The following is a 19,206-nucleotide window of genomic DNA, read 5'->3' on the forward strand; positions in this document are numbered from 1 at the left end:
TTTCTCTAAAAACCCAGACCACAGGGCTGATATGAGAAAAGCCACACTCCAGGGTCTCCTTTGTTCTTGTTTGGTGCCTAACATCAGCTTTCCTTCCTTCTTTCAGAGAATAAGTCAAATATTCTGGTGAGGGGTAAAACGGTGCTTCTCTTTCTCTGCACCAGATGACTAACTATTAACATCCAAGGTGTAGTTTGTTGGAGCATGTAGCTCCCAAGGTCAATCACACTCAAAAGGAATGAATACATGACTCAAAAGGAAAATGCTGATCGGAACAAAATGGTGGAAAAAATAATTGTATTTATTTTAAAAGAGCTTTTGGCCTTCCCGTAAACATGGAACTCCTGCTTCCTGAGGAAGACTTCGGATGGACAGTCCATGTTGGTTGGGCGGTTCTCTCCAACACCTCACGGGCCTGGGTGGGCCTCACCCTGCAGGCCTCTTTGCAGGGCCCTTCTGCCCAGGAAACGTGCTCTGCCCACAGCTGGCTCAGGTGCACAGGTGTCAGTGAATCCCTCAGGTCACCTCATTTTGTCAGCAAGTCTGGATGCACCTAACTGAGTCCTAAGAAAGTGGATCAGCTTGGTCTCGGTGAGGAACGCTGTCCCGAGAGTCGCTCCCAGACAGAAGGCCCCCACCGCCACGTGCGCCAGCCGGGCCAGCCAGCCCTGCTCACAGCAGAGGAACGCCTGTGGAAAGAAACCACCGTCACCGCCCTGGCCTCCTTCCTCTGGGGCAAGCCGGGGGAAGCAGGGGCCCCACTGTTCCAACTCGGAGTCAGATCAAGGGCGTGACAGCTATGCACTGAGGGTCTACCCTGTCCCCACGGCTAACAGCATCCTAAGATGCTGTCCTAGAGGCTTAGGGTGAGGGACAGAGGTGGGAAATACTTGTCCAGCTGCTTCAGGCAGAGCAGGAAGGGAAGCCTAGAGGGAGGAACAGGGGACAGCTTGCTTCAGGGACTCTCACCTCTGACACACCAGTAATCCCACCACTGAGGGCAAACGCTCCCAGGAGGACCGGCGACAGCTGCAGGCCCGCCAGGGGCCTGTGGGGGCTCTCACGGTAGTAGCGGTGTATGAACCAAAGGCTCTGTGTGATCCGAATGCCCATGTTAAAGCAGTTGGCCAAGATGAAGCCCACACTGCCACACCAACGGGTCAGGAGGTAGGACAGCACCAGGAATGAAGATGACAGGGCCAGCATTGTGAGGTTGTACCTGGTGAGGGAAACAAGCAAAGCGGGGCAGTGGCAACTTGCCCTAAGACAGAACTCCTACAAAAAAAGTGGCTGTGAACATGCAGTCATGGAAAGCACCTGCAAGTCCCCACAGTCCAGCTGGTTTTCATAACATTTTCATGCTCTAAAGATAACATGGAAATGTCACTGTCCCCCCACCCCTGAATAGAGGAGTAAGAAAATGAACAACTTGTGTCCTGACCGGTGTGGCTCAGTGGGTTGGAGTGGCATCCCGTGCATCGAAAGGTTGCCAGTTTATTCCCAGTCAGGACACATACCTAGGTTCTTGGTCAGGGCAGGTATGGGAGGCAGCTGATTGATGTTTCACTTTCACACTGACGTCTCTCTCCCTCTCCCTTCCTCTCTCTCTAAATCAATAAAAGCATGTCCTCAGGTAAAGATTGAAGAAAATGAGCAACTCAAGATAGTTATGGTTTTTCAAGGATAATAATTGGTTCATTTAAGGGGCACTTTGTAATCAAAACACAAAATAATCCTATTCAGCCCAAGTCTTTAATGTGAGGCAGGAGAATATGGCACGGGTAACAATTATATACAAAGGCTAACTCTGTGTCAGGCACTGGGGGGGGGGCGGGGGGGCGAGGGGGGGCTGTGGATAAACACACAGCCTTCCCTGCGGAGTTCAGGTTCATTTGCAGACAAGGAAACCAGGCACAGAGTCTGAGTAACTTGCCTGGGGAGGGAGCCAACACTCCCCCTGACCCCTGGCCCCTAAACTCTAGCGCTGCACACCACTTCCTTTCAAACGCAGAAGCCCCGTAACCTTGGCTGGTGGACATCATTCAAAGCAAATGATCAGCCTCCAAAATGAGATGTAAACAGGGAGCAGGCCTGGATCATCTCCAGTGTCCCCAGACTCTTGCACATCCTTCCTTCTCTCTCTGCATCTCTAGAGCTCTTTGGAGTCTATGACTGGATGGACTGTACTGCTCCTTCTGCTTCTCTGATTTCAAAGCAGCAAGTCACTGCCAGGCCGGCATGGCTCAGTGGTTGAGCTTCAACCTATGAACCAGCAGGTCAGGGTCCGATTCCCAGTCAGGGCACATGCCCGGGTTGTGGGCTCAATCCCCAGTGTGGGGTGTGCAGGAGGCAGCCAATCAATGATTCTCTCTCATCATTGAAGTTTCTATTTCTCTCTCCCTCTTCCTTCCCCTCTGAAATCAATAGAAATATTACATATATATGTTTAATATTTCAAAATTAAACTTATCTGAAGTAAATACAATGTCAAGACCATTATTTGAAAACTATATGTTGTGTCCAAAAAGTAGGCTGGAAAATCAATTTAGTGGGTCATGATATGGCAGTTTAAAAATAAAACAACAGCCCTGGCCAATGTTGCTCTGTGGTTAGAGTGTCAGCCTGCTCACCAAAGGGTTTTGGATTCGATTCCCAGTCAAGGACACATACCTGGGTTGCAGGTTCGATTCACGTGTGGGAGGCAACCAATCAATGTGTCTCTCACATCGATGTTTCTCTCTCTCCTCCTCCCTCCCGCCCCCTCCCTCCCACTCACACACATACACACAAAAATCAATGGAAAAAATATCGTCGGGTGAGGATTAACAACAAAAAATAAAAATAAAAATGAAACAACAGAATAAAAACTATCAGCGTGTCCTGTGCATAACTGGCGAACTTACTGCTTCGTGAAAGCAGGAAGTTTCAGTCATGGCCCCTGAACATGTACTGGGTCACAGTGCTCAATGTCGTTTCTCCTGTGAAAGCTGGTTCGGGCCAGCCGTTCCTCGGGCCCAGCTGTCGCTGGAAATCTCCTGGAGCTGTGTAATGGAAGACCCCTCGGCCCAGGCCCCGACAAGTCTAGTTCTGTTGGTCTAGGAGGGGCTAGAACTTCCTAAGGGAACCTGGTCAGTCTGGGGTCTGCTGCTCTAGACTCAAGTTCTAAACTATGGTGTAGCAAACAAAGTCACAAGCTTCTTTGTGAGACAGTCCAACAGGGGCAGAGAGGCTGCTCTGAATGAGAGGAAGGGCTCCCCAGCTCCGTGAACTACCCTTTCCCATCCCACCCCCACCACTGGCCTCAGGACTTTCAGCAGCACTCAAGGCAGTTTAGAGGCAGCATGAATGCCCCCAGGGACCAAAGGAATAACGAGGGCTCCTCATCCCATTTCATCCCATTACCTGCACCCACCCCTTCTACTCTCTCTCCTTCTCCCTATCACTTTCATCGCTCTCCTCACCTCATCCTGTAGTGATATCTTAAGATACAGCCTTGCTGCTTTTGGTATTTGGACACAAGAGATGAAAGATCCTGAGTTCATTCATGAGCAGTTCATGTCAAAATCACTGAGGAGCTTTTAGACACACACACACACACACACACACAGAGTTAGGAGCCTGCTGATTCTGCAGGTGTGGTAGGAGAGAGAGTGGTGGAAGTAGGTGGGCAGGAGTCTGCATTTCTAGCAAGGCCCATGGGGGATTCTGACTCACAATCAGTGTTAAGAACCACTGCTTGAGGTTCCGGGGCAGAGGTTCTGGTCTGTTGTCCATGGATGGGAAAAAATGGGCAAAAACATGTATGTTCACATGAGCCTTTCTCTGAGAGAAATGTCACAGATCCTGAGATTCTTAAAGACCCACTAGTCAGATTCTCGGGGACAGGACTCTGAATCCTGGAGAAGCCCCTTGGTAACCCTCTGGAGCAGTAAGCAAGGAAGTGCAGGAGTAGAGTGTCTTGTGCACGTCTCTGCAAACCTGGACTGACAGCCCTCAGGCCCAGATTCCTTCCTCCACCGACGCGGGGTGTGCAGTGGAGAGCCTGGGGAAGGTTGTACTAGTGGCTAGGCGCCACCTCTGAGAGAGCCTTTCGTAAGGGCAGGTCCAGAATGAAAAGAAATGAGATGGCACGTTACTTCACTTTGGCTAAAGGCCATGATTAGAGGTGTGTCTTTAAGGTCACCCACCTGTCGACCTGTTCTTTGCTCATGGCAGCAAATGTGAAACACTCGGTTACTCCATTGATGGCAAGCAAGAGAACGTAGAGAGAGTAAGTTCGCAGCAAAACAGGACCTGTAAGGAAACAACCCACTGAGCCACCACAGCCCGAACGGGAGGCCCCCACCCACCCTCAGGCTGGCGGGGTGGTCAGAGAACACCAGCAGGGGGTCATGAGCTGGTATCATCGGGGGCAAATGCATGCTCAAGCCTATGGTCTTAGTGACCTGGAAGGACTCCTAGCATTCCATGGCACTGACTAAAACAAACAGCTAAAAACAAAAGGATACATATGAATAAATGCATAGATCTCTTGCTTAACAGCTAAAAGCTTATCTGGCCAGCAAGCAAATCTCGCTTTTTAAACCAGCACGGAGAGGCCTGCTGGCTGGAGCACTCAGGGCACGAGGGCTGCGCTAAGAGAACCTCAGTTGGAAAGGTCCTGGAGAAAAGACCTTGGGGAGAACAGGAGCAGCAGGCAGCTTCAGGGAGAGAACACCCACAAATCCGCAGGGAGGCCAGAGCCCACCGTGTTATTTTTTTCTGTAACAAAGTAATGCAGTTCTATAGCTAACTAACAAGCTTTGAAAAAATCTGCTAACAAAAGATCGAAGCCTTAAAAATGGGACTGACCCCCAGTTTAAGAGGGCCATTATCAAGAGACAGCCTAGCAATTGGTAATGAAATTAACATATGCCCAATCTGTGAGCCAGCAATACCACCCCTAGGTATACTTCCCACAGAAGAAAAATCACATGTTCACAAAAACACTTGTACATAAATGTCCTCAGCAGTTTTACATATAACAGCCCAAACCGACATCAATAGGCGAAAGGATAAACTAACGGCGAGCCATCCAGAGTCAGGAGCAGGGCAAGGAGATGAGGGGGAGTGGAGGCGAGGGGGAGGGGAAACGAGGGAAGGAAAGCTAGCAGGCACCCTGGGAGACACACTGACCCTACCAGAAGCCACGATGGGCTTTACAGAGGCTCAAGTTTGGTCAAAATGAGAGGCAGCTATAATGCGGAGACAAGGCTAGAAGACCCTGCTGGGACATGACGCTGGTGCAGCCTGGCCAGGCAAGAGATGCCGATGGCCCTGAAGAACTTGGTGGCACCCCAAACCACAGGTTCTTTTCACTAAGAAACCTGACCATTCTCAAGACTCTTCTCTGTGAAGAGGATACTGAGAATACCTTTTTGAGTCTAAAGTTATTAATGACTGTGACATAAACCATCAGAGGCATTTTACCTTAGAAATCAACTAACACTAACCTTTGAATTGATAAATGCTTTTATCAAAGCTCAAACCTGGCACCAGCATCTCACTGGAGTAAAAGGACTACACATCCACAGTCGTTGGTTTATGTGTCTTCTGAGATTGATTACTCCCCTGGGTGAACATTCCATGGATGGGACAGCCTTCTCCTCCTGGCAACTCCTGGGATCACTACATTAAAGGCTGCTCCTAGGTGATCACCTTTCTAAAGGGGCAGAGCTGCTGTGAAACAGCTGAGTCCCAGTCTGCACAGACTCACTACTGGCTTCCCACTGAGGCCTCCCTGTAGCTGCCTGATAGAAACACACTTCTCCCAGCAGGAGCCCCAGGGAGCTGTACGCCTGGCACTGATTTCACAGCAGGAGTTTCTCCAAACTTAATGGCCTTTGTTCTTTTCCTGATACCGAAGTCTGGGCTCATTACAGCAGAGGCTAAAGCTACAGCGGAGACTAAAGCATGCCCGAGGACTTATAAAATGGCCACTGACAAAGCTCTTCACATTGAGATGGGGCAGCAGAAAGAAGTGTTCAGGGTCCTTGTCTAGTGACCTGAGGAATGCAAAACCCCTTTGCTAAACCCAAGAGGAAACACTGCAATGGACTGCCAGCCCATGCCCAGCGCATTCTGAAAGTGGTGCCGTCCGGGGCCGATCAAGTGCTGCGAGATGCGTGGTGGCCTGGGCTCCCGGTCTTTTAGAGCTCGACACAGTCAATGCTTTCCTCCTTCAAACACCGAGTCACTGGACTATATGTACAATTTTATTTGCCGAGATCAATTTTATTCTCTGCAAGTGGCTCTGGGTTATCCTTCAAAGGCTTTTATGCATCAGGCCGTGAGATTTATGTTGTATTGACTATCTTCAGTGTGTTCAGTACCAAGTGGAGGCTCACTACAGCCTGCTCTCTGCCTTCCTCCCTCACCCTCACCGTATAAGGCCCGAGAAATCATTTGGTCTGGCCCTGCCAAGGCAATCGCAGGCGGGACTCGAAACTCAATAAATCTAGGAGCTTCTTTCATAGCAACATACATTTATATTAAGTGAGTCATATCCAATGGCCCTTGGCAAAAAAGGTTCCCACCCCTGCCCTGGAGGGGGCACATGGGAGCACCTGGCAAACCCAGTTTAGGCCTAAGAGGAAAGCCAAGGATTTTTTTTTTTTTCTAAAAGTTAATCCTCAGCTGAGGTTTTGTTTATTTATTGGTTGTTAGAGAAAGGAAGGGAGAGGGAGAGAGGGAGAAAAACATCGATCATTGCCTCAGGTACACACCCCGACCAGGAATAGAACCTACAACCTAGGTATGTGCCCTGAACAGGAATTGAACCCAAAACCTTTTGGTGTATGGGACCACGCTCCAACCAAGCCACCCCGGCCAGGGCAAGCAAGGATTCTTAGCAACTTCTTCAATGAGGTGGGGGAACAGATCCACCTGGTCTGACCTCCTATGAGGGGAAGAGTCCCACCCACAGCCCTGCCACTAACAATTCCCCCGAGACGACACAGATTCAATGTGTGTGCAAAAGCTCTTGAATTTCATAAGACTCTCTTATTTCTGTTCAGAAATTAGAACACATCTGGCAACTCTTGTGCATACCTGATCCTGAGCTAAGCATGGCCCCTCCATAGATATCCAAGGCCAGCTGAGAGTAGGCAAAGCCAAAAACGGTGATGGTCAGGCCGGTCAGCAGGGCCAGCTTGAGCAGGGACTCCAAAACCGTGGCGGCCACAGCAACATCCTCCTGGTGCCGGGGAGAGGGAAGGAAGCTGGATGAATCATGAGCCAAAGGAAAGCCTCACATCTGGCCTCCCCTGTGCTGCTTCCTGGCCACTCCTTCAGTTGGTGAGGGCATCACTGCTTTCTGCAGCCCGCGCGGTGTCTGTCAATCAGCAACGGAAGGAAAGGACAATGTGTGCCTCCTTCGGGAGTGCAGGGGCGGCTTCGTGTCTAACTCATTTAGAATAAATTATGTCAAACGTTTCTTAGGAAACACTCACTGTCCCCTCTGATATTTATTCTTAAATGAGATAGCAATGTTTTGCATTGCTAGCTAGCTGTGCCTTTGCCAGTGTTCTTCTCCTGACAAACATCTCCAAATCCTGAAGTTCCTGTCAGTGTACTTGGGAAAATATTCCTAAGTCAAATTGAGAACCAGATTAGCTCATTGTGATACTGTGCTTAAACTATATTTTGCAAAATGTCTAAGACATGTAAGAGGCCACCTTAGCTTGCTTTTAATTCTAAAATAATAACCGTTTGGTGTACGGGACCACGCTCCAACAGTGTGTTCAGTATCCAGACATTTTCAGTGGTTTTAGAAAAGGGGAAGTTTATGTAACCAAATGCTTCTGGATTAAAATTTCTTCTGTATTTACTAACTGGAGTATGTAGATTCTCACGGTCAGAATGTAGCTCTGGGCATTTCACAATCCTTACACTTGGGTTGCGGGTGAATTTCCCGCCAAAATATAAGATGGCGCGTTAAAATGCCTATATCTTTTGAAGTATGGGTTCGATTGAAATGAAATATTTGGTAATACGCAGTTACAATCGGCCCGAGTTTACACGTTTCCCGCACTCCACCGCAAATCTATATGAACCGAGTTTAAGACGGCTCCCGCGGAGTACGCGCAATTCACGCGAGCCGACTTAACTCGTTTCCCGCAACCCAAGTGTTAAACAACTGGTGTGGTGAGAGAAACCGAATGACCAGGTCCTTCCCTCCCCAGATTCTCAGTCAGCCTTGCCCCAGTCTCTGAGTCCCTTGGCTCACCTCTGGGTCTTACACCCGAGACTAGACCAGGGAGGGGGTCTGTGCTGCGTTGGGGATAGCCATCGAGAGTTCTGAGAGGGCTGGGTCAAGAATAAGGCCAAAAAGAGGGACAAAAGGTGGAAAGAAAGGGCCAGCCAGTGAGAAAGGGAGAGGCTGTGAAAGAAGACATGAGCACAGGGTCCTGCCAGCATGCACTCAGAGTGTGGAGAGCAAGCAGTCAAACTCACGGCCCACAGGCTGCATGCGGCCCACAACAAATACTTTTGCGGCCCAGCCAACGTAACGGTATGTAAGAAACGTCTTAATGAAAATTTTCTAATTTAATTTTTACAATATCCTGTTATACATAATTATTAATAACGAACTACAAGGTTAGCTAATGACTGATTACTATAATCGTGTTGCATTCATTTCCCTTATGTGCCTTACGCGCAGGCGCACCATTTCTCTCCACTAATACTAGCAGTGAATATTTTAGCAGCCGATTGCCACGTCATTAGTCTTGTACTGACTTGTTTGGTGTGCGCAACAGAAAATATTTCGCTTTCGGAGAACAAGAAAAATAGGTTTATTTGCATTACGCTTATTAATTTGTGCAGTTATTCACTGTCTGGTAAGTTAATGTTCAAGAAAAAGTATTGCCGAAACCGGTTTGGCTCAGTGGATAGAGCATCGGCCTGCGGACTGAAAGGTCCCAGGTTCGATTCCGGTCAAGGGCATGTACCTGGGTTGCGGGCACATCCCCAGTAGGAGGTGTGCAGGAGGCAGCTGATCGATGTTTCTCTCTCATCGATGTTTCTAACTCTCTATCTCTCTCCCTTCCTCTCTGTAAAAAATCAATAAAATATATTTTTAAAAAAAAAGGAAAAGTATTAATTTTTATTAAAATGTTCTATTATTTTATGTTAACGACTACTCATTTATTTCAACCCTTATTATTCAGCATGTCTTTATCGAAATAAACCTACCTTTCTATGAAAGTTGAAGCTTTTGGTTTTTTGCAGCCCACATCAACTTAAACCTTGTTTATTTGGCCCATGTTAGCCTTTGAGTTTGACATGCTTGGTGTAGAAAAATGAAATCTAGAAGGAAATTTCAGATCAGACAGAAGGGAAACAGACTGCTCCACATTTTTGTCTATTTATCTTGCAATTAGAGAGAGAGTTCATTTGAGATGGTGACATAAGAACCAGGACTACCTGCTTCTGAAGTGTGGCATCCTTTTCTCTCTCCAGCACCTTCGCAAAGAATACATAAAAACTCTCCTCTATTGGCTGGAAAATTAATCTGGCCACAAGGGAGCCAAGATTATTCACTATATCATATACACCTACAAAACAAAAGGAAGAAACAGCAATCCGACTGGGTTTCCTCTGAATTTTCTCAGCACTATTAACTTTTTATCTAATTCAATTTTTAAAACTTTTTGATATAACTATAGTCACGTGTAGCTGTAAAAATAATAGATCCAGTTTTCCACATCTTGCAAAACTCGAGTACAATGTCACAACTAGGACACTGACGTTGACAATTAAGATACAGCCCGAGCCAGTTTGGCTTAGTAGATAGAGCGTCAGCCTGCAGAATGAAGGGTCCCGGGTTCAATTCTGGTCAAGGGCACGTACCTCGGCTGCAGGCTCGATCTCTAGCCCTGGTCAGGGGATGCGCAGGAAGCAACCAATTGATGTGTCTATCTCACATCGATGTTTCTCTCTCTCTGTCTCTCTCCTTCCCTTCCACTCTCTCTAAAAATCAATGGAAAAATATCCACGGGTGAGGATTAATAACAACAAAAGATACAGAATACTTCCTTCACCAGCACTTTTCTATAAAAGTCATTAATACCACGTGGATTTTTTCCTATTTTTATTTCCACTACTCCGAGGTTATATTAAAAAAATAAATATGAAAAAATTGAGCCCTAGAAAGTGCTGGGGGATTGACAGCAAATCTCCAAACCAGTTAAAAACCAAATGAAACAAAATCAATAAAACCAGTCTGGTAAGTTGTTTTTAAGTACACCCACACAAACATGGGGTGTATCTTTGTAACTGTGATGATAAGCTCCCTTTTCTCTTCTCTTAGCACCTCCCCACCCCCAAATGAGCATCAGAGCTCTGCGGAAAGCAGGTTAAGGCAGGATTCATGTTTTCATAATCTTCCTTTTATATAATTCCTAGGTTCATTTTCATTAATCATATCAAAATGCAGAGAAAATATTAGGAAGTATCTACTAACAGTATTCCCCTTTAATTAAAACACTACAGAATTTCATCTTACCCTGATCGCCAAAATTTAACACATTCAAAAATGTCATCACATATCGCTCCCCTGCAAATAGAAAAGCAAAGTAATTAGCATTTTGATTGTACATTATTTTCTTGTTTCCTTTTCTCTTATCATCTATCAACTTTTCCTGTTGGCAAATATCTGAAAGGAGAAAAATTAGATAATTAAAGAAACATTCCTTGTCCTAATGTAGATTTCAAATAATCTCAAAATAGTAGCAGCTTAGAAAGCGCTGGGGGATTTATTGACAGCAAATCTCCAAACCAGTTAAAAACCAAATAAAACAAAATCAATAAAACCAGTCTGATCAGTTGTTTTTAAGTACAGGGAGATTACTAAAATATTAATAATGAAAGTAATTGTCCCAAGTTTTAAGGGAGATCAGATGATGTGAGTGTGAATTCTGTAAAACCAAAGGTCCATGGTTATGAGCACAGACTCATTGAAAGTTTCCTCTCCAGGAGGAGAACGCTCCATGGAGGCTGGCAAGGCTCTGGAGCCCACGCTCATGATTCAAATCTAAGTCTAATGCCTTCACGGAGAAGACACGGGCCCAGAGCCCTACTCCCCCACCCCCAATTTTCATATTATCTGTGAATGGAAAGCACTGACCATTATGGCGATAAAACACTGAGGAGTGCCCATAGCCCTACAGAGCAAATTCTCACCTCCTAGCAACTTGCTAAAAAAAAAAAAATAAATAAAAAGGCAATATTAGGAGACTAGAAGCAGTGGTCTCTGAAATCTCTCTGGCCCTTGCCTCCCTACAATCTCCCAGCCACTGCCCTGAGCAGGGACCTCCATGGTCCTCCCAGGCACTGGCCAATGGCTGAATTCACTCCCATCTGCATCTCTGCACTACTCCAACCATCTTCACCGCTAATAGTTCCAGCTTTTGCAAACCTAGCTCTTCAGTCAATCCCTGCTTTCACACCTTTAAATGGCCTCTTAATGTTTGCAAAAAGTCCGGGCTCCTTAATTCTGCATTTGGAGCCTTTTATAAACTACCCCCAAGCTATATTTTTGGCCTCCCTTCACCAACCTCATCCCCACCTCCCATCAAACCATCATCCTCAGCTACATCCTACCAGGCTTTGGCCTCTACAGCTGCTCTGAGTCAGGCTGGCTCGTGGCATTCTCACCACCTAGGATGGCATTTCTGCAGGGAACTCCTTGTGCTGCCACAATGGGCCTCTCCCTCTCTATTCTGTAAGCTCCCTGAGGGCAGGAACCATGTCTCGGTCATCTCCATTTCCCTGGTTTCCTAGAGGAGCGCCAGGAAGTGAGAGGACACACGAGAGATGTCTGGCGAATGAGGTCACGTTTCCAAGTACAGTCCTCGCAGCTCTGAGTCAGAGTTAACCACACAATTGTGCCTCTTTGATGAGAGAATGAGCTCTTTAAGCTCGTGGCCTGCTACTCATCCATCTGTGTATTCTCAGCACCTGGCACGTAGTGTTCAGGAAATGTGGGGGCAGAAGGCAAGAGCATACACATTTTTTGCTATTACAATGAATGATTTCAACTTTCTCAGAGCTGTAGCTTTGAGAGAAAAAGAATCTGGGAGTCCTTGTCAAGCCTCTTCCTTATTTCACAGCCATGGAGATGGAGGCCCTGAGAAGTTCCTAATGGCCCTCTGCCAGTCAGGCCAGGGCGGCCCAACCGTGGAGTGAACAAGCACTCGGGGCCCCCTCCAGGCCCAGCTCAGGAGGCCTGAGTGTGTGGCTAGCTTCATCTGCTGCTACCAACACATGTCCAGCCACTGCAATCCAGAGAACCAACCAGCGCCACTGCTTGGACTGGATCCATTCCTCAATTCATTTAAACTGCTCTTAAAACTCTGGGAGGAAAAAGTACACAAGGTGAACTAACAATAAGGTGAACTGTCACAAAACACAACTGCACTACAGATACCTTTCTTTACCAGCAAATACTTGAACACCTATCATGTGCAGGCCCAGCAGGGTGCTGGGGAGACAGTGGTGAACAGCACCTTCCAGCTCTCAAGAAACTCATAGTTAAGGCACCTCCACTCAGCTCTCCGAAGGCTTCTGATCCTTACTTCCTAGAAGTTCTGCCAACAGTTTCACTTTGTAATGGCAATGTTACAGGCTTAGACCAGAACCGTGCACTCTCAAAGCTCAGAGAGCCTCAGACACCTCCTGTCCTACCCCTTCACTCAGATGGGACAAGTGAGGCTTACAGGGAGTTACTTCCCTTTGGAAGTATAATTAGTTAAAAATGAAGATGGGGGGGAGCCCTGGCTGGTATGGCTCAGTTGGCTGGGCGTCGTCCTATGCAGTGAGGGGTTGCAGGTTTGATTCCTGGTCAAGGCATATGCTCAGGTTTCGGGCTTGATCCTCAGTAGGGAGTGTGCTAGAGACAGCAGATTGGTGTTTCTCTCTCACGTTGAATTTTTTCTTTGTCTCTCCCTTCCTCTCTCTCTAAAAATCAATAAAAAATATATATTTTTAAAGATAGATGGGGATGTGTGAAGGAAAATAATCTACATATAAAAAAAACCAGTGACTGGAAAGCCGTAACAACCAGAAAGACTGGTCGCTATGACGCCCACTGCAGCCAGCGAACCAGCCAGATCTGGGGATGGGGCCGGCCGGCCAACCTCCTACAGCCCCTCTCCCTGCCCAGCCCCACCCCAGATCGGCCCCCCCAACCTGATCAGGGGCAGGGCTGGCTGGCTGGCCAGCTGGCCAACTGCCTGTGGCCCCTCCGGCCGGCCAGCCAACCACCCATGGCCCCTCCCCCAGGCTACTGGCCCCTGATCGGCCCTCAGCCCACCGCCCACAGCCCCTCCCCACCCCAATCTGCCCCCACCACCCCGATCGGCCCTCGGCCCCTCCCCCAAGCCAGCTCCGCCCTGATCCCCCACACACACCAACTGGGGTGGGGGCTGGCCAACCTCCCAAGGCCCCTCCCCCAGCTGCTGACCCTCGATCGGCCCCCCACCCCATTTGGGGGTGGGGCTGGCCGGCCCATTGCCCACAGACCCTCCCCACGGCTGGCCCTGCCCCCAATCGGTCTCCCCAACCCCAATGGGGGTGGGGCCCGCCAGCCAATCGCCCACAGCCCCTCCCCCAAAGTAGCCTGGCCCTGATCAGCTGATCAGGGTGCACCCGCCAGCCAACCTCCCACCATCTCCTCCTCCCAACAGGCCCGGGCCAGATCTGCCCCGATTGGGGCCAGGCTGGCCAGACCCCACCCGTGCATGAATTCGTGCACTTATTGGAAACATTTTGTTTTCCCAAATTTTTGTAATGGAGTTATATATTTTTATAATTAAAAGACAATTTTTGAAAAGTTTTAAAAAAATATGTTCAGTATTCGGTATACAGGTGTATAGACAATGAAACTTATGTAGAGAGAGAAAATACTACTTTCAGCAGCTTACAGCTACCTCAAATCTCATTCTTTGAACTAAAGCTGGGTATAAATAAACCAATATACATACACAGAAAAATTAGATGTATGTATGTTTAGCTCCTCTCTGCATCGAGAGGTCTATCACTGTTACCCTGAAAAGCCTTAGAAAAGTGGAAGGCTGACCAAACTATTACAAAGGTGAATCTTACTGTTTAAGAAAATAAAATGATGAAAACCTGGTTCTTTTTCTTTACAAAGTTCAAAAAAAAGTGTATAAAAAGGAATAGGATAATGAGTCTACAGATTTTTCTATAATTGATATAATCCTTTTATGATACATTTATTTAAATGACATAACATGGGGTTTTGGAGATAGACTTGGATTCAAAATTAATTTATTTCTCATTACTAAAAGACCCCGAAGAAGTTACATAACCTCACTGACCCTCAGCTTCTTCATCCATAATAAACAAAGACACGTAAGTAAAGTATCAAGCTCAGCAGGTGCTAGGTTCCCTCTCCTTACATGAGAAGCCATTTCTGAGGTTCCTCTGCCCAGGGCTGTGGACAGCAGGAGGCCGGGATGGGATCCCCTTGCTTATGCTATGGCTTCCTAACTGCTCAGGATAATCTTTTACTCACCTTCTGTCAAAATCTGTTTCAAGAAAGACTGTTTGAAAAAACTCCAAGTCAATTTAGCCTCTGTCCAATTTACAAAAGCCTAAAAGAGAAAACAAACAAAAATATCCCAGGCACTGCAAGTCTAAGAGTACATTAATGCTACAGGAGAGGCAAATTCATGTTGGTCCCTAAATCCCAACTTAGATAGTCCCCACTGCTTTTTCATTTAATGCTGAGCACACAGAGACATCCCACAAATAATGGCAAAGAATTTACATTCCTAAACACGAAGACAAAATCTCCGGGTAGAACAGTCCCCCTGTCCGACACACACCTGTAAGGGGCCTGCCCAGGATTCACGCACAAAGGCCAGACCCACTCCACCTCTCCAAGAGGCTAGCTGTAGCTACAGAAGTTAACGCAAGGAACCTGTCCCATGGGCCCCTCCTCTTGGCCCAAAGCCCACCCGTTAGAGCAACGCTACCCAGTAGAAATATAATGCAGGACACATACATAATTTTAAATTTTCTAGCACCGTAGTGAACAGTAAAAAAAAAAAGGTTAATTTTATATATAATAAGTTAATTTAAATATATTTAACCCAAAATATCATCATTTCATCACGTTAAAAAATATTAGAGGCATTTCACATTATTTTTTGTACTAAGTTTGAATCCAGTGTGTATTTTTCACTTAGAGCTCACCTCAATTCCAAATGCTCCATAGCCACACGTGGTGTTTACCACTTAGCACAGGGCAAGTCTAGAGTACCCCTCGAAAGCAGGGGTCATTTCCAGTCCTCAAATGTCCTCACCCCTGGTTTCAGAGCCTTTCTTCCAGGCACTGCAAGGGCAGGCCTGACCCTCCCAAACTACACTTCCTCCAGGGCACCACTGGACCTGGAGCAGATGCCAGGGGCAGTTCTAGTTCAGGAGTAAATCTTCCCAGGGAGAAGGAAACTGGGTCTCTCCTTTCCCCAGACTCCCTACCACCACCAGGGGGCGCTGTGGGCCACATCATGTTTGGGGCAGTGATCCCGCCGATAGCCTTGGGCAGGACACCTCTCACATTCCCCACGCCAGGTTATCCTCTGGGGGGCTCTCCCCAGCACGACCTGTGCTCTTTACAGTTACAGCTGGCCCACGAGGCTCTTCTGAAGCCTACTTGCTGGTAGATTGTGAATGGGAAGATGGCTGAGTTACTTTTAAAAATTTCTTTAGGAAAGTAAAATCTCTATATGATACCTCGTACTTTAGCATTTCTTTCTCCCAATGCCTTCAATTTATACAGACCCATGCCCCAGCGAGTGGCTCAGTTCAGGGTACTTGCAGGAGGCAACCAATCGATGCTTCTCCCACATCGATGTTTCTCACCCTCTCGCATCCTTCCTCTCTCTCTCTAAAAAAATCAATGAGAACATGTCCTTGGATGAGGACTAAAAAAAACAACAAATAAGTAAATTAACCCATGGTTCAGAAGGAATGGCTACACTGCTTACTATGTCCAAAATGCTCATTAAGAATAAAGAGACAGGAAGTCTGATTAGGTTTCTTCTCAGAGGTGTCTGCTAAGCAATAGAAAAGAAGTGCATTCTTTGGGCTTTTAGCATTCTGTCCGGAATGGATTTGTCACGTGGGACGGTCAAAAGAGGCCTATTTCACAAGAGGTAGGTTGGTACTGCTGAGCTGGTCTACAGGCTGTGAATTTCCCTGCAGTCCCCTGACCAACAAGCCTTGTTGGTCAGGGGACTGCAGGGAAGGTCTGGCACCAGAACTCTGGGGCTCACTCTGCTTTAATCTGAGTCACTCACCTCTGCCCACCCATGTGTCAAGGCCCAGATCAAAAGCAGCTTCCTCCATGAAGCCTTCCTCGATGCTCCCAGATGGAATTTACCAGTTCTTCTCTGTGCCTCATTTCGTTAACACCAGGCGCATGCGCCACACACACACACACACACACAAACACACACACACACTCTGTCTGTCTTGCAGTGTAGTTAGCTGAGTACACATCTTAACTCCCTACCACAATGCAAGTTCTGAAGGCAGGAACCCTATTCAGGGCACCTAGTACAGTGATTATCACAGAATACTGCTAAATACATGCTTCGCCTCTGCAGGTACTGCCTCCCAAGGGCACAGGCAGCCTCTGAGGCCCAGCAATCACCGCCCTGTATGTCTGTATCCCGGCCAGCAGCCAGCAGGGGCTGTGCTGTTTGTCAGCAGGAACAGAGCCACAGAGAGTGACAGGTACACACAACCTTCTCGTGGCCAAGGCTCTGTCCCAGCAGTACGAGCATGGGTACTACAGGGACAGACTGCAGGTAACACCGCTGCGCTCTCACACCAATGCCACCGCGTCTGCCTTGCGAGGACGTTTCAGTGGAGCTAGCGCTGCTCTCAGGGCAGCAGTGTGATGGTGATGATGGTATCAGCTGTCACTATGGTCACCCAGCGGGGCCAGGCCAGGCCAGGTTAAACACCTTACATGCCCCATCTCATCTGACTCGCACAACCACGTTAGGAGGGATGGACTCTTATCGCCATTTGACAGGTAAGGAAATGAAACTTGGAGTTCTGAGCCCATCACAGGGTTAGTTACACACCTGACAGACTCATTACCCTCTCCTGTCTGTATTAATGGTCCAAATACTCCTTCCCAAAATACTGCCAGGGGCAGGGGCTGGCCCAGTGGTTCAGCTGGCCAGGCCGGGACAGGTGGGCCCCAGGGAGCCTCAGGGAGGGACTTTCCTGCATGCTCAGTCCCACTGGGCAGGTGGCAGAATGAGGCACTGTGGTATCCCCAAATTACCACGTTGATTTAGATTAAAGGTAAGATCTAGTAGATCAGAATGGAGAACTCTTATCTAGCAAATCAGAACATATCTGGCTTTTCTTGAAAAGTTGTAGAGCAAGATTCCATAAGTTCTGAGACTAAAGTCCCAAATATTTTACAGCTTTTTAAAGTAGCCCAGCCGGTGTGGCTCAATGGTTGAGCATTGACCTATGAACCAAAAGGTCACAGTTCAATTCCCATCAGGGCACATGCTCTGGTTGTGGGCTGATCCTGCAGGAGGCAGCCGATCAATGATTCTCTCTCATCATTGATGTTTCTATCTCTCTTCCCTTCTTCTCTGAAGTCAATAAAATTTTAAAAATAATAAAGTAATCACAAAAGAGAAATCCGGTTAAAGCCTTACCTCAACTAAGCGCACCACATCTAGCCAGCCACCAGGCGGGGGAAGAAGGAAGGAGGCCAGCCCGGAACGGAGCGGGACACGAAGCAACTGCGCAGAGGCAGTGCAGTATGGCATCACCCTGCAGCTCCAGGCCACAGGCAGCAGCACCGACCCAGAGTCAGGAAATGAAGGTCAGATGGACCAAGAGTTGAAGAGTTGAGTAGAAAAAGATTATGCTTGGCTCCCACACATTAGCATCCTCAGAGGATGACATGGGAAAGTGGGTCACCTGAGAGAGGCCTGACACTCGCTGAGGGACTACGCAGGGGCTGTCCCTGCTTTCTCAGCACTCTGGAATGTCTGTGCCAGAGGCCAGCTCTGGGGAAAACCAAGCGACAGCAGGACAGAGTGGAACACAGTGGTTATAGCTTGTGGTCTGCTGGGATCCACGCCACTCCAGGCGACTGTCCTCGCTCTGACCTTCACCTTGGGCAGGTGTTTAGTCACTAAGCCTCAGTTCCTCAACCGTAAAATATAAACAACAGTGTCCGCCTCACAGAGTTGTTATACCTAAAGGCATGTAGAGTACTCGGCATAGGACCTAGCACATGGGTTCTCAACTGGGGACAACTTTTGTCTCCGAGGGGACGTTTGGCAGTGTCTGTGGTTGTTATAACTGGGGGGTGGTAACTACTAGCATCTAGTGGGTAAGAACTGAGAATGTGCCTGGCCAGTGTGGCCCAGTGGTTGAGTGTCAATCTATGAACCAGGAGATCACTGTTCCATTCCTGGTCAGGGCACATGCCTAGGTTGCTGGCTCAATTACCAGTAGGGTGTGTGTGTGTGTGTGTGTGTGTGTGCAGGAGGCAGCCAATTGATGATTCTTTCTCATTATTGATGTTTCTATCTCTCTCTCCCCCTCTCCCTTCCTCTCTAAAATCAATAAAAAATAAATTAAATTAAAAATAAATCAAGAATGCAGAGGACAGCTCCTAAACAAAGAATTATCCAGCCCAAAATGTCAATACTGCCAAGATTTAGAATCCCTGGCTGAACACATAGCAAGCACTCAAAAGATATGAGCTACTGAATTACCTTTACTATTCTAATAATAATAAACAATTAAGTTATAGTTTCTTTCCCTCAAGGATAACCAGCATCTGTGATTAAAATGATAAGAGACAAAAATATATTACTTACTCTACTTCTCAGAATACTGGGTAGCAGATCTGTCATTCTGGAGACAGGAAGAGTTTGTTGCTTGGTTGATTTTGGGAAACCCAGTAACTTTTTGAAATAAGTAACATAGCAGAGCACCAGAACTGTAGTATAGAAAACCTGGGGGGAAAAGAAAAGAATGGGCTTAAATTGCACTGTTTTAATATAGTCCTAATTAAGATATGCTATAAATTTGACCTCAAAGGTCAATCAAGAAACAGAACAGTCTTAATTAACTGCACCTTCTGGTCTA

At 47.3% G+C, this 19,206-nt stretch overlaps 1 protein-coding gene across 3 annotated transcripts in view; it reads right to left on the reverse strand.

The window, feature by feature from the left end:
* Positions 1-280: 280 nt before the first annotated feature.
* RFT1 (RFT1 homolog) overlaps positions 281-19,206 on the reverse strand; it is a 31,957-nt gene continuing 13,031 nt past the window's right edge. Inside the window, exons 6-13 of one of the 3 annotated variants that reach the window (XM_006090851.3) lie at positions 18,936-19,073; positions 14,579-14,657; positions 10,547-10,597; positions 9,466-9,596; positions 7,090-7,234; positions 4,188-4,293; positions 970-1,219; positions 281-689 (exon numbers count right to left, since the gene is read on the reverse strand). In XM_006090851.3, coding sequence (XP_006090913.1) covers positions 522-689; positions 970-1,219; positions 4,188-4,293; positions 7,090-7,234; positions 9,466-9,596; positions 10,547-10,597; positions 14,579-14,657; positions 18,936-19,073 — 1,068 coding nt within the window. In that variant the 3' untranslated portion in view covers positions 281-521. The remainder of the gene's footprint in view (positions 690-969; positions 1,220-4,187; positions 4,294-7,089; positions 7,235-9,465; positions 9,597-10,546; positions 10,598-14,578; positions 14,658-18,935; positions 19,074-19,206) is intronic. The other 2 variants (XM_023755680.1, XM_023755679.1) reach the window with 2 other exon arrangements.

This window comes from Myotis lucifugus, unplaced genomic scaffold, assembly GCF_000147115.1.
Source record: "Myotis lucifugus unplaced genomic scaffold, Myoluc2.0 scaffold_83, whole genome shotgun sequence".
NCBI lineage: Eukaryota > Metazoa > Chordata > Mammalia > Chiroptera > Vespertilionidae > Myotis > Myotis lucifugus.